Here is a 14,462-nt window from a genome sequence, read left to right as displayed (position 1 = left end):
TAGTGATGGAAACTTCAAAGCAAGTCCCTTTGGATGAGAATTCCTAAATGTAAATCTAAACCTACTTTTCGCTCACAATGAAAATGAACAAATTCAAGTTCACTTTTCCTTATTGGGTAGAACAAAAAACTTTTTTTAATCAACTGTTGAAAAATCTGTTATGAAAAAGTCATGGATTTTTTTTTTTTTTTCAAAAAATGTATGAACCCTGTACAGCAACTAACAAAATTTCAGTACAAAAAGCATTTTTATTGACGTTGGAATAGACAAACTCTAAATGCTAGTAAAAACCTGTGGAATATAAGCAGTATAATGCTAAACATATTCTATATTTTGTATATATCATTAAAAAAAATGTTGGTCAAATTGCTGCTCCACACAGAATAGAAAGTTATGGAAGAAAGGAAAGTGAAAGTAAAACTCTTCAACTTCTGGTACAGATCAGTTTTGAGTATTGTTTACACCATCAGCTCAGTGTATCACCGGTTTGCCTGACGAGTGTTAAAGCTGCACTCCAGGTAAGTGATTCATTTTACACCGTTTTGTTAAATAAGGTTCCAAATAACAAATGTGTTAATTGGTAAGTTGAGTGAGTTGAGTTGTGTGTGTTTATGCTAAAGTTTTTGCTAAGTCTGTTGCTAAATACTGTATGTTAGAGTGTAGACATTGTCAGGATACATTCAAATACATTACAAAAAGTGTGCAGAAAGTTTCAGAACTAAAATACTGTATATAACTGGATGTTTAGGTGTGTCAGTCTGAGTTTATGGAACAACACGCAACCTAGTTCACTGCTGTAAATCGTTTTATAGTTCTAACTATGGAAAGAATAAAGCTAAATGAAAAGGTTTTCCTTTATAGTGATTTTTTTATTAATAGTTTTCTAAAACTATGAAAACTACCCTACACCTCCATTTTGTATGCAGAGACGGGCAAAAAACAAAATCCTCACTCATCGTCTATACCGCTTTATCCTGTATAAAGGGTCACAGGGGGCCTGGAGCTTATCCCTGGAGACTTAGGGCTTTAGGCAGGATACACCCTGGACGGGGTGCCAATCCGTCACACACACACATTACGGCAATTTGGGAATGCCAGTTATCATAATCATAGGGCAGTGGTGGCTCAGTTGGTTAGGGCTGCAGGTTACTGGGTTACTGATCGGAAGTTCGGGGGTTCGAGCCCCAGCATCGCCAAGCTGCCACTGTTGAGCCCTTGAGCAAGGCCCTTAACCCTATCTGCTCCTGGGGCGCTGCAAGCTGGCTGACCCTGCGCTCTGACCCCAGTTTCCTAATTGGGATATGCGAAAATTTAAGCAATTTCCCACTGAAATTAATAAAGTTATTTAAATCTAAATCTAAATCTTAAATCTAATCTTCCTTTGAGAGGAAATCCACCAAACATGGGTAGAACATGCAAACTTAGGCCTGAAGTGGGAATCGAAACCAGACTCTGGAGGTACAAAGCAACAGTGCTAACCACTTAGTCACCATGCCTGCACAAATCCTGTACTTAAGTAAAAGTAAAAATTTCCCTTTTACTAGTGTACTTAAGTAAAAGTACAGAAGTGCTGATTAAAAGTTTTAAAAGTACAGGGCTTGTACAGTATTAGATCACAGACGCTTTTTCTATAGTGCACCCTTCTCTCTCTCTCGTTTGATCAATTGTGAAAGTACCGTTTTCTTCGCTGTTTGTTCGCTTTAAAACACCAATTCCGCTATTAGGAAAGGCCAGGCATGCAATTACGCATAAGAGTCAGCAGGTGGCGAAACGTCCACTTCAAATACTACACCACACTGTGTTTAGGTTACACAATGCTATACAGAAATTAATTCAATAATACTTAATATGTGCCACAAAGTAAAAAGTATCCTCTAATAAAATTAGTCCAAACACAGATATGTGAAAAATGTAATTAAATACAGCAACAAATTACTCAGTAATCAGTACAATGTTCTCAGTTACCCCCCACTTCTGGTGTAATGTTATTGTAATAACAATACTGTTGCGAGGTATAATCGTGTAAACTCTCCTCAATACTGCCTGTGTCTTCCAGCTACAGCCTACATTTTTACCAGATGGGAATGGCTTGGTCTTCTGCACCTATTCCTTGCACTTACACTAAAACCTTTGGTGAGTTGTCTCGTTTTTTCACAGCAAAAGTCTGCACAGCACTGTAAACAACAAACCATGATCAATCAAATCAGGTCTTTTCCAGCGTGATACAGTAACCAATGAAATTTGAAAAAAAGTGTTTAATATTCTACATTCATATACACCAGCCATTTTTTTTATTATTAGGAAAGAAAGTGTACACATGAATGAAATGTGTTAAAACCTATATGCAATGCTTATATCACAGTGGTGGCACAGAGGGCTAAGGCACTGAGTTACTAATCGAAAGATCAGTGGTTCGATCCCCAGCTCCACCAGGTTGCCACTGTTGGGCCCTTGAGCAAGGCCCTTAACCCTAACTGCTCCAGGGGCGCTGTATCATGGCTGACCCTGCGCTCTGACCCCAGTTACGCTGGGATATGCAAAGAAGAAATTTCACTGTGCTGTAATGTATATGTAACAAATAAAGGCTTAACTTAACTTAACACACACAGGTGTGGGTGTGAGAGGACTTGAGAACTGCGGTCTCTCCTGCTGTATAAATGCTTTACTGCAGTCTTTTGCAGCCACGACAGAATTACAGGAGTTGCTCAACAGGTGAGCCAGGTTGCCATTTGACTTAAAAAATTCTTACTACAATAAAACAAATTTGATAAATGTCAATAATACATGTGGGTTTTAAATACTGTAAATATATATAATAAAATATTTTATCCGAGGCGCGGTACACCCTGGCCAGGGTGCCAATCCATCGCAGGGCACACACACATTTATACACTCACTATGCACAATTTAGGAATGTCAATTAGCCTAATCCGCATGTCTTTGGGATGTGGAAGGAAACCCACCAAGCACAGAGAGAACATGCAACTCCATGCACTCGGAGACAGGAATCAAACCCGGACCCTGAAGGTGCACAGCGACGGTGCTAACCACTACACCACTGTGCAGCCGAGATCACGTTAATGCTTGTCAAAGTTTATTTATTCGTTCATCTTCTTTTCCGCTTATCCTGTCCAGGGCCTTGGAGGGGCCTGGAGCCTTTCCCAGTAGACTTTGAACACAAGGCCAATGCACCATATGGCGCACACAGGGTAATTTGGGAACACCAATTAGCCTAATCTGCATGTCTTTGGACTGTGAAAGGAAACCAGAGTACCCTAAGGAAACCAACCAAGCATGGGGAGAACATGCTAACTCCATACAGAGACCCTGAGGTGAGAATCAAACCCTCGACCATGGAGGTGCCAGGCCACAGTGTTAACCACTATGCCACCATGCTGCCCACTTTGTAAAGTTGCATGGTAAAAAAAATCTATTGTAAAAACCAAAGCTATGTTTAACAGTGAAATTAAGAGCATTTCTATACACACACACAATGTGATGAGAAATCACAGAATTGGTATTAAACAGCTATGTGACCACCAAGAAAAGCAACTGTTACCCAGACTAATCAGAAAAAAAAGGCTTTAGTTTGTGGTCTGATGAGTCCAGACTGACCCTATAACAGAGTGATGGGTGAATCAGGGTGCACACATCATGCATAATGGCCGCTGTACAAGCCTCTGGAGGCAGTGTTATGATCTGGGGTTGCGTCAGTTGGTCAGGTCTAGACTTAAAGCTAAAGATGGCTGAATGAAATCTTGGTGGCCAACACTTTTTTTTTGGCCAGGCAATGTATTTTAAATAAAGATATTACATTTCTAGGTACATTTATAGTTGGGGCCAAAAGTTACATACTACATTCTAAGGACATACTAAATGGCTTTTTTTTCTTGCCATCCTGCCATACTTCCTAACAATAAATCCAGCAGCACTTATTGGGATGTCCAACCACTTAGATATCATTTTACACCCTATTCCTAAGTTAGGAAATTATATAACTTTTTTACTCTTGACTTTATGTCTTCATGCTTTTTTGTCTTTTTTTTTCCTTTAATTCAGACTGGCTTTTTTATTTAATAATAATTCAACTGAAGGTTTTTTTTTCTTTAGAAAACGTAGCTGTATTACTGTTCCACAGGTGAATAAGGCCATTTAGGCTGTATCTCTCTAACCTGGGAGGTTTGAAATCCTTGTAATCATTAATTTTGAGTAAAAATTCATAATAAAAAGAAAATAAGTTTGTCTTGAAAATCCGTCCGTGTTTACTCATTACATTTTTATTCCAACAAATCTGATAAACTCAAGGGGGGTTGAATACTTTTGCAAGCCACTATATGTAAACTTCTAGGCTCAACTGTTTATGGAAGGATAGAAGCACAAATGGTTTTTAAAGTGGCTGATATTTTTGCGTTTAGATGGCAGCCATCTGAGGAATCCCATGATCACAATGTTCCACTGGAGCTGAAAAGAGCATTAGAAGCCATGAAGGATAATAAGCAGGACCGTCCTCATCAAGATTTTCTGGAATGCCTTCACTATAATAAAGTCTGCCGTATGTGATCTGTCATATTTCCATTACATGATATACCACTGTAGCTGAACAATAATTGCTTAAATATGAACATTTAGGCTTATGATTTTTTATTAGCAGTTTCTGATTAAAGTGTTTTGCTTTAGGGTTAATGCAACACGATGCTGATGAAGTGTTCCACACCATCCTAAACCTCATTCAGAAGCAGATGTCTGACCAGCAAACCGTGGGTTCATAATTTACCTCTTTACTCAATGTTTTAAAAATTATAGGCATAAACACATATAAGTGGCATGGACAAAAAAAAAGCAAAATGTCCTTCTTACTTAAACATACGATTATATCATGCAGACCATAATGTATTTAGAGGTGTTATTATGCTGTAGATGGATTTGAAAGATCTTCATGATGTCATCGACACAATGATGTTCTGCGATGTCACATGATTGCATTTTGTTGCAGGCAACAGCCATAACAAATCTTTACAAGATCGAAGTGGAAGGATGCTGTCGCTGTTCAGAATGTAAGAATGAGCACTGTGTCCCCAACTTCTTCCTCAGCTTTCCACTACATCTGCCTGAGAGGACGAGCACCTTGGTGAGGACAAATACTTTATTCATTAAAATGACTGTGGTTCTGTGGATATATCGCCGAAATATTTATCTTCTTCATACTGTTACTCATCATCAAGCTCTAACTTATTTGCATTTCTCAGTATAATATCAAAATTGATTATTTAGATTTTATACTGTTAAAGCACAATTGTTAGACTTAATATTTCTTTTCCTGGGCCCATTCTACCGTTATTTACGAAAGCAAGTAAGCTGGTCTTCCTGATGTTCAAAATGAGCTAAAATTGCGTTAGAAGCTGTCCACTTTTGAGTTGAGTTTTGATCGGAGGCGGTAAAACGTCACCGTTTCTTTATAATCCTACAGGTGGCACACTCTGAACTATTTACACATTTTTATCCCATGTGCTAGGAGTGAATTATTTGCTACATTTGTTTAGAATTGATAATTATAGCGGAAAACAGAGATACATGCTACTCCACTCTTGTATTTGAAGTTAGTTTGTGTTGTTTAAATGCTGCACTTGGTTTTTTAAATAGGAAAACTGATGTTATAAGTAATTGGCTACATTTAATTACACAAAAAACTAATATTTTTATTTGTTACAATTAATATTGTAACAAATCGGGGGGGAAATATAATATCGAATTAGGATATTTATAATATCATGATACTTATAAAATCACAATTTTAATCGTATATTAAAATCGTATATACAGTATATCGTATCTGGAGGTATACAGTAAATCCACTATTTAAAAGATAATCCAACTATAATGACTCTCATATTAATCTTTACAATCAACTTGATATTATGATTTATTTTATCTTTGGTTCACAGTTTTCTACATTACCCATAATGCTCCTCGACTTTCCGCTAATAGCGGCTACATTGAAATTAGCTTACTTGATTTCTACCTAAAGAGCGATGTATCCTTAAGTCTATTCAGCTCTTTAACCTTTTTATCTGAACACACTGTGTAGGTGCACAAGTATTTGAACGATGATTGTGCACTATAATTGTGCCTCTATACAACAACCGCCACCGCAATGGATTTTTCACAAAATAATAAGGAAACAGGCCACGACTGGGCATGAAACTGCCTATCAGTCAAATGTCCGATTACTTTTGAGGCTGTGACAGTCGAGGGATGTCATATGTTTTTGTTAAACCCAATTTGAGTTAAAGCTAAAAGTCTACTAACAATCAAATCCTTTTCAAATAACAAAAGGCGAAAAAATACAAAAATGATCACTGTCCAAAACTTCAGCATTAAGTTTAAGTATTTAGTGATTATTATAGCTAGATGCGTATCCGAGTGTAGTTGTACTGTACTGTTCTGTACTGTATGCCGCCCAGCATTTAGGAACGTTGTGTCCAGTGTCTGCTGTCTCCACTGTGTCTGTCTGGATTTCTCATTGACATGATACTGAACATCACTGCGAGAGAAACAGAAACTCCTGTTGTTAGGAGATGATGGCATAAAGCTGCGTTTGACATCACTATAGTACATCTGTTCCTGTTGTTACACCATTGCTACTACTCTCTTCAAACGTTCACTGTCTTGTCACAGAAATAATGAAAATACACCAGCACCAGGCAACAAATTATTGCCAGAATCGCTAAACACACATCACAAATATTTCAACATTTTAAACATATTTTTTAGGGTGGAGGTTTCCTTTAAATATGAAAATGTTTAGATTTCCACATCAGAATTCCCACATTGGGAAAGAAAAACATCTGCACTCCATATTCATGCTGCTTCTCTTGCAAGATTTAGCTGACTCATTATCATGCAAGCTCCTCACCACCGATTAAGCTAATGTTGTTTTCTTTTCCAGGAGGACTGTATGAAAATGTTTTTCGAGTGCCAGAAGTTGGAAGGCAGCGAAGCTTTTTATTGTGGCAGATGTGAAAAGAAGACGCCATCTGTTCAGGTCTTACAATTTGATCATAATGATGTTGATGATGATGGTGATGATGATGGTGGTGATGATGATGGTGTTGGTGGGCATAATAATGAAGGTGGTAGTGTTTGTGGTGATGATTATGGTGGTGATGATGATGATGATGGTGTTGGTGATAATGATGGTGGTGATAATGATGGTGGTGATGGTGGTGGTGGTGATGAAGGTGGTAGTGTTTGTGGTGATGGTGATGGTGGTGGTGTTGGCAGTGATGATATTGGTGGTTATGGTGGTGGTGATGATGATAATAGTAGTCTTTGTGGTGATTGTGCTGGTGGTGATGGTGATGGTGTTAATGATGTTGGTGGTGACGATGATGATGGTGTTGGTGGTGATGATGATAGTTATGGTGTTGGTGGTTTTGATGATGGCGCTGGAAATGGTGATGATGGTGGTGGTGGTGGGGTTGGTGATGGTGTTGATAATGATAATGTTTGTTGTGGTGGGGATGATGATGATGATGGTGGTGCTTTTGGTGGTGATGATGGTTATGGTGTTGGTGGTGTTGGTGATGGTGATGATGGTGGTGGTGGTGGGGTTGGTGATGGTGGTGGTGGTGTTGGTTGTGGTGGTGGTGATGATGATGATGTTTGTTGTGGTGGTGATGATGATGATGGTGGTGTTGTTGGTGGTGATGATGATGGTGTTGGTGATGGTGGTGGTGATGGGGTTGGTGATGATGATGGTGGTGTTGGTTGTGGTGGTGGTGCTGATGATGATGGTGGTGGTGTTGAATGTGGTGGTGGTGGTGATGATGATGATAATGTTTGTTGTGGCGGGCATGATGATGATGGTGGTGTTGTTGGTGGTGATGAGGATGTTTATGGTTGTTGTTTGTTTAATAGGGCTACAGACTTGTTTCACTGCCGTCGATCCTATGCTTCAATCTGAAAAGGGTCAGGAAAACCAGCAGCTATCCAAAAAAACTGAATCTCAAAGTCAGTTTCCCTGAAACTATAAACCTGTCTGAAATATTACCTGAGGAACACCCCCAATTGGTAAAGTTTCCTATTGTAACTTACTTTGTTTATTAAAAGCTGGAAATACTGTACTGTATGTTTAGTGTTGTATTATAAGGTTATAAACTTGGCATATCTTTTCACAGTCTCAGAGCAGGTACAGACTGTACGCAGTCATAGTTCACGTTGGGACGGCCATGTGTGGGCACTACACGGCGTACATCTACTCCACGGACCGCCAGTGGTATTATATTGATGACAGCCACACGTCTCGAGTAAGATGAGTTCCGTTTGAATAACCTGTCAGCAATTAATTTAAAACTGCTATTGATACCCAATTAGCCAATCATTTTGTAGTAGGTCAATTCATACAAGCATGAAGTTGCAAGTTGGAGTTTTATATCACACATCAGAATGAGGGGAAAAGTGACCTCAGTGAATGAATCTTGAAATTACAAAGTGATCTCAGTGACCATGGCGTGGCTGTTCTTGGGGCCAGGAGTATTTCAGAAACTGCTGAATCTCCAGGGGATTTCACCCACATTTATTTCTCTCTAGAGTTTAAACAAAAAAAAGTAAGAGAAGCAGTTTTGTTGATGAGAGAGATCAGAAGTCAGAAGGGGATAGGAAATCAACAGTTACATACGTAAGCAAAAGTTGGCCATGTTCGCAGGCGTAATCTCTCTAGCGACACCAGTCAATCGCTGACGTCTATAAGCTCACATTTGCAGATAACAATGCTGTCAGTCGATAGCCTTTTCCCTTACTTGGTGGGCGGCTGTCATGTGTAGAGAGTTTAAACCAGTGTAGAAAGCTGCCTGATGGGTAAAGACTTCCAGAGATTAAATATTCTAACACTCAATACAACCATGATGAGCAGAAAAGCACCTCATAACCTGTTGCATGAATGACCAAGGGTACAAACGTTCTCATTAAAGCTGCCAGTGAGTGTAGAGCACTTTACCTTAAACTTAAGCGTTAACATCTGTAACAAAATTTGTTTATGTTGATTGTAGGTCAGCTGGGAGGCGGTTCAGGAAACATATGGTGGAAGAGAACTGTTCAGGTAAAGTTGCAAAAAAACATTCTATTAGCATTGACATGGTATTTGTACTAAAAGGTGGCTCATCTAACCCAGATAAAAAGTGCATTTTTAGATCATATAACATTTTTGTTTTTAATACTTAATGCTTCTTATCTCCTGATCCAATACTAATTTATATTTTATCAGGTAAAAAGAAATAAGCAACATTTTTTACAGGTCATATGTCTCTAGATGCTTACACAACTTTTAATATACTCACTCCTAAAATACTCATTAAGAAATATGAATAATTAGCATTTATTATTATTTTATAAAAAAATTATTATTATTATTATTATTTGAATATAATTATATATTACAAATTATTATTGTTTAAAGCTAAAAAAAAGGCTTTTTTTGCGAAAAAAAAAAATTCAGAAGTAGCTACTTTGGCACACACATTTTCTGTATTATATGTAGAACATAAAAAGCAATAAAAATAAAATTACCACCAATACTGTGTTTTGGCCATTAAGAATGGGCAGGGTTATGTATTTTACAACTGTTATGTCATATTTGTAATAATTTTTTTTATGTGATGTTTCAGTCATACTGCATACATGCTGCTGTACAGGACACTGAACACAGAGGCGGCCTAGAAATCCCTAAACATGATGTTTAATCTCCTGTGAATTTAATTAAGTAACTCCTGATTAGTATTTAGAAATCTTTAGATTACAAATATTCTTATATTCTTATATAATTTTAATATTCTTATAAAGTTATGTTATTCTTGTATAAATGATATACAGAAATAGTTTTATGGAATATAATACTTTTAGAGCACATAGCATTAATCATTATAGGAATTAATTTTTTGGGAGTATTTTCTGATTTAGACTCACATTAATGATTCAGATTATTTGTCAAAATTGCACACAAATAAGGAAACTATTTTTATTATTTATGCACCTAATTTATTTCAAACAAACTTATGTGTACAAAATAAAACTTGACTTCTTCAATCGACTACCTTGGCATCCTTTGACCACAAGGTGTCAGTCTAGAGTGAAATGTTTTATCATGCATGCTGCATTCAGCCCATACACTACCTGACAACATAAGGTGCTTAGAAGTAAGCAAGGAAGCACTTAGAAAAAAAAATTACAAGCATTTCTTATTAACACAATTTGATGTGATGCGGTTTAAGCGCCCGAATGTATACTTTGCAGAAGGGCCAAGGAATAAATATTCCAAAACTAAACTGAGCAGATATGATAGCAAGAGATGGGCCGACACACTCCTTCATCCATCTTCAGTAACTGTTTAATTATCCTGGTCAGGGTCACTGTGTATCCGGAGCCATTCCCAGAAACAATGTACATCCTGGAATGGAAGTACATCACAAGGTAGCCAAAAAACATCAAGGCACAAAACTTAAAGGGATAGTTCTTGAAAAGAAAATTGAGGTACATCGATAATTTTAATATCTTTTAAAATTATGATGTGTTTAATACAAATTTTAATGAAACTCTTTCTTTTTACCCGAACTAGCAAAGAACTAACGAAGAGTTAAATTTGAGTCTCAGCAGAACTTTGGAATGCATTGTTGCACGGAACGAGAGTTGCAAAATTTGGCCCCAGTTAAATACATTGTCATTGTGTTCCAAGTAACAAACCTTACAGTCGGCATGCAGAGCAGAAAAATTTCTAATGACCAAGCCCTTTTGGTGAGGTACTTACAGTACAGTACATGCACCTTCATTTAGATTTAAGACAGACTTGAAAGAATCAGAACTATCCCTTTAAGTTTAGAATGCTAATGTTGTTCTTACTGTACATCTCATAAATTTCACGAAAGGAGTTCAAACAGTTTCCTGTTTTTTTGTTTAAGCAGCGCTGTTTAACTGTTTACTGGGCTGTGCCCACTTCACCTTGCAGTTCACTCAGCGAAGTGCATATATTTTCTTTTTGATCTATAGATAGACCTTTAATCTGCCAGTCGCTATGAAAACAAGTCATTTATCTCTGAACGCATCTGTGTTGAAAGTTTTTCTCTGTACTAACTTAATACTTATGGAAATCGTCAAGAGCAACACGCCCATATGCGCTTGATGAACATCCCATTCTGGATTTATTTCCCCCTTGTGTTTGCTCTTACAAACACAAGCTTCCCTCTCCTTGGAGAGCTTTCCAATAGATTTTGAAGTGTGGCTATGATGGCGCCGACTATGGCATGTCGTAGAGGCTCCGGTTCCACTTCATCCTGAAGGTGTTCAGTGGGGTTCAGGTCAATTAGGGTTCTGTGCAGGACACTCAAGTTCTTCCACCCACCCTAACATGACATGTCTTCACGGAGCTCAAATTGTGTACAGAGGCATTGTCATGCTGGAACAGGTTTAAGCAAATTAGTTCCAGCGAAGTGAGACCGCAAAGCTACAGCAAACAATTGTTCAACCGTGTGCTTGTTCTCTAACTCCGAGGAAGGTTCAAATATGAATGTGATGACCAGGTTTTCGCAAACTTTTGGCCATATTGTGTGTATTAGAGTATATGGACTAATTATTATTATATTTTATTATCATTATGACTAATAATGAGATGAGGAAAATCTTCTTGCATTCATTCTTTACTAAAGTGCTTTTATGAAGACACGTCCTGTATGATTATTACTGAGAAGATATCTTGCATACTCTGGTACTGTAGATCTGATCTTTACTATGGTCTGGCTTGATTTTTCTCATGAGCTACATGAGTCTTTTTTTTTTTTCCCTAAAAGCCCTATTTTAGCACAAACATGTGTCAGGCTTGGCTTGACAGCTGCTGAGCTAAGCTTTCCCCACCTCTGCAGTTATGTAATGCTGGTGAACAGGAAACCGTTCTCTTTCTGCATGCATGCATCTGGGCCATGTGCGAAACTGTCACCTAGCAAAACCTAAGGCTACTCTTGTGCAAGCTGTGAAGACTGTCTATCTACAGTACATCTCATACAGAAATGTGATATATATATATATATATATATATATATATATCAACTGGTTTGTTACATACCATATACTACATACCTATGTATTCCATAATCATATCAAAAAGGACAATAAGTTGAGGTATGCGACACATATGTCGAATTCCTACAAAAAACATCAACAACGCTTCACTCATTCAGTCACCTTTAGCTTTGATTGTGTGTCAATGTGTGAAAATGATTCCTCCTGCTCCCAGAACCACTCTTTCAGCGTTTTGTGTCCTGGAATATCCTCGTGCCATCAGGGAAGAAAAATTCTATAGATGTTATAACCTGGTCATTCAGTACATTTAGGTCGTCAGCTGACTTCATTTTATTGTCTAGACCTGAGCAACTGAAGCAAGCGCAGATCAAAACACTGCCTCCAGAGGCTTGTACAGTGGACACTATGCATAATGATATGATATACATCACTTCATGTGTTTACATTCTTACCCTGACACGCCCATCGCTCTGGACTAAACAGATCAAAGTCCATTTTATCATGCTCCTTAGAAAATTCAAGATTTTTTTTAAATAGTCTCACGAAGAAGTGGTTTTCTTATGGTCACACAGCTGTTTAGTCCCAATCCTTTGAGTTCCCATCACACTATATGTGTATGTATGAAAGTGCTCCTACTTTCACTATTACACATAGCTCTGTTTTTTTTACTGCTGACTTTTTTCTTCTATGCAACTTCACCAGGGGTTTAAGTGATCTCTGTTCATGTGTTTTTTTTTCTGACCTCATTTCTTCCATGATGTTGATGGTTCAGCACTATCCTTCCAGGTACTGAAAATGTGTCAAAATGTTCTTAACCCAGTTCCAGTAATTTCAAATCTCCTCATTTTTTTTTTTTTTTTTTTTGCTTTTTTTTGCTTTTTACAGAGTATATGTCAGTATAATGCATAAATTGGAAATCCTTAGATGTCAATATATCACAATGCCTAATGTGATTTCTTGCTTCATACTGTATGTTTGACAGGATTGACAATATTTTGTTTGGAAAATGCCGTCCATAAACTGCAATCATCCTGTGTCCAATTGTGATGTAGAAATCTTCACTCCAGTTCCAAATCTTTCCAGGAAGCAGCACTTAATATTGAAGTCTCATTTAACACGAGTCCAGAAATGTATACCTGTGTCTTAGTAGCCTACAGTATCTCTCCTTCTGTTAAGTCTGCTAACAGTGATCTGAAATAAAACACACATACACACACATTCCGCAGCTCTTGGCCTATTCTGGTCCCCAGGAATTTGGATCTCTTTTTCTATTTCTCGAGCCAAGAGCAGCATATTTCCCATGTTTTCTAGGAACAGAAATTCTGCATATCCAGCGACTGTGGCTGAGGATTCTATTCTCATTTTTTTCCATCTGCCGGAGTGCTGCATGTGTATCTTTAGAAGGTATTTTTATTGTTTTTGTCAGGGGTGTCTTTCCATACCCAGGGCTTTGTAATCAGACTTGGTGGAGGTGACTGCAACCCGTATGCAGTCTTAAAAAAAAAATCAAATAAAAATGGCAACAGAAAGCCTGGTATGTTTTAACTAGACAGATAAGAGGGGCGCAGTTTAAACACGCCGCTGTATACCATAGCAGACACACACTTCTGTACAGGCATGTCTCCCACCTCTGTCCGCATGACCGTGGCCCCAGTTCCACGTTTCATTTATTTTAAATTAGCCCAAGCCAGTCTCGACTCTGATCACCTGCAGTGCAACGCACTGAATGACTAAAGAGTGTGTTCGGTGATTGACAGGAGGTCAAACTACTGTATGTGCCCCAGGTGAAAGTTTAACCACAGTGTTGAATGCACTCTTTTTTTAAAAGTGTCACTAGACTGGAACATGAAGAATGATAACCTATTGTGCAAAGAAAGAAAACGGAGGTGATGTGAAAAAAAAAAGAAAAAAGTGTGAGAGACTGAACAAAAGTGTAAAAGAACCCAGGAAGAAGAAAAAGAAACAAAGATATATATCTCTTTAAGCCTTTTACACACTACAGTAGGTATTACGTGGCACGCCTTTTTCCTGAACTCATACGACTTGTGCCCGTTCCAACACAACAATTTTTCACTTCTCGCTTATGTATACAGTCAACTTGAGAATTAAGAGAGGATGCGCAAAAGAATGGACCAAAAATAAACATAAAACACAATAACAATAGAATTTTGAAGTGGATGTTTGGCGTAAGTGCGGATCACATGCAAGGAAAAGACATCATCTGAACGCTGCACTGGATCATTGCTCTGCTACATCGGGGTGTTTTCTTCCTGTGAGCAATCCGAAAGCTCTCATAAGCTCGGCTAATTACTTGGATACATTAATCATAACTAAAGTTATTCAGTTCTGATAGGAGTGGTCTCTTTCAACATCACCCCGGATCATAAAGGCTCACCGAG

The 14,462-nt window shown here is 38.0% G+C and overlaps 1 protein-coding gene across 5 annotated transcripts; it reads left to right on the top strand.

The window, feature by feature from the left end:
- The first annotated feature begins 403 nt into the window (after window positions 1–403).
- Window positions 404–10,080, top strand: usp18 (ubiquitin specific peptidase 18). Of its 5 annotated transcripts, XM_053508913.1 has the most exons (11): window positions 404–518; window positions 2,057–2,133; window positions 2,610–2,712; window positions 4,416–4,552; window positions 4,678–4,757; window positions 4,994–5,128; window positions 6,947–7,042; window positions 7,918–8,070; window positions 8,178–8,306; window positions 9,048–9,097; window positions 9,663–10,080. In XM_053508913.1, the coding sequence occupies exons 2-11, from the start codon at window positions 2,079–2,081 to the stop codon at window positions 9,712–9,714; spliced, it is 990 nt and encodes a 329-aa protein (XP_053364888.1). In that variant the 5' UTR covers window positions 404–518; window positions 2,057–2,078; the 3' UTR covers window positions 9,715–10,080. The 5 variants fall into 5 exon arrangements, with proteins under 5 accessions (XP_053364888.1, XP_053364890.1, XP_053364889.1 ...); XM_053508915.1 differs by lacking the exon at window positions 2,610–2,712; XM_053508914.1 differs by lacking the exon at window positions 7,918–8,070.
- Window positions 10,081–14,462: the final 4,382 nt, after the last annotated feature.

Source organism: Clarias gariepinus, chromosome 12 (genome assembly GCF_024256425.1).
Source record: "Clarias gariepinus isolate MV-2021 ecotype Netherlands chromosome 12, CGAR_prim_01v2, whole genome shotgun sequence".
In the NCBI taxonomy this organism is placed as follows: domain Eukaryota; kingdom Metazoa; phylum Chordata; class Actinopteri; order Siluriformes; family Clariidae; genus Clarias; species Clarias gariepinus.
This window is presented reverse-complemented; position numbering and strand designations above follow the sequence as displayed.

Coding starts and splice junctions, on each gene's coding strand:
- usp18 (XM_053508913.1), top strand. CDS start 2,079: ATGGGAATGGCTTGGTCTTCTGCACCTATTCCTTGCACTTACACTAAA. Junction 5,129..6,946: donor CTGAGAGGACGAGCACCTTG/GTGAGGACAAAT, acceptor TTTCTTTTCCAG/GAGGACTGTATGAAAATGTT. Junction 9,098..9,662: donor GGTGGAAGAGAACTGTTCAG/GTAAAGTTGCAA, acceptor GTGATGTTTCAG/TCATACTGCATACATGCTGC.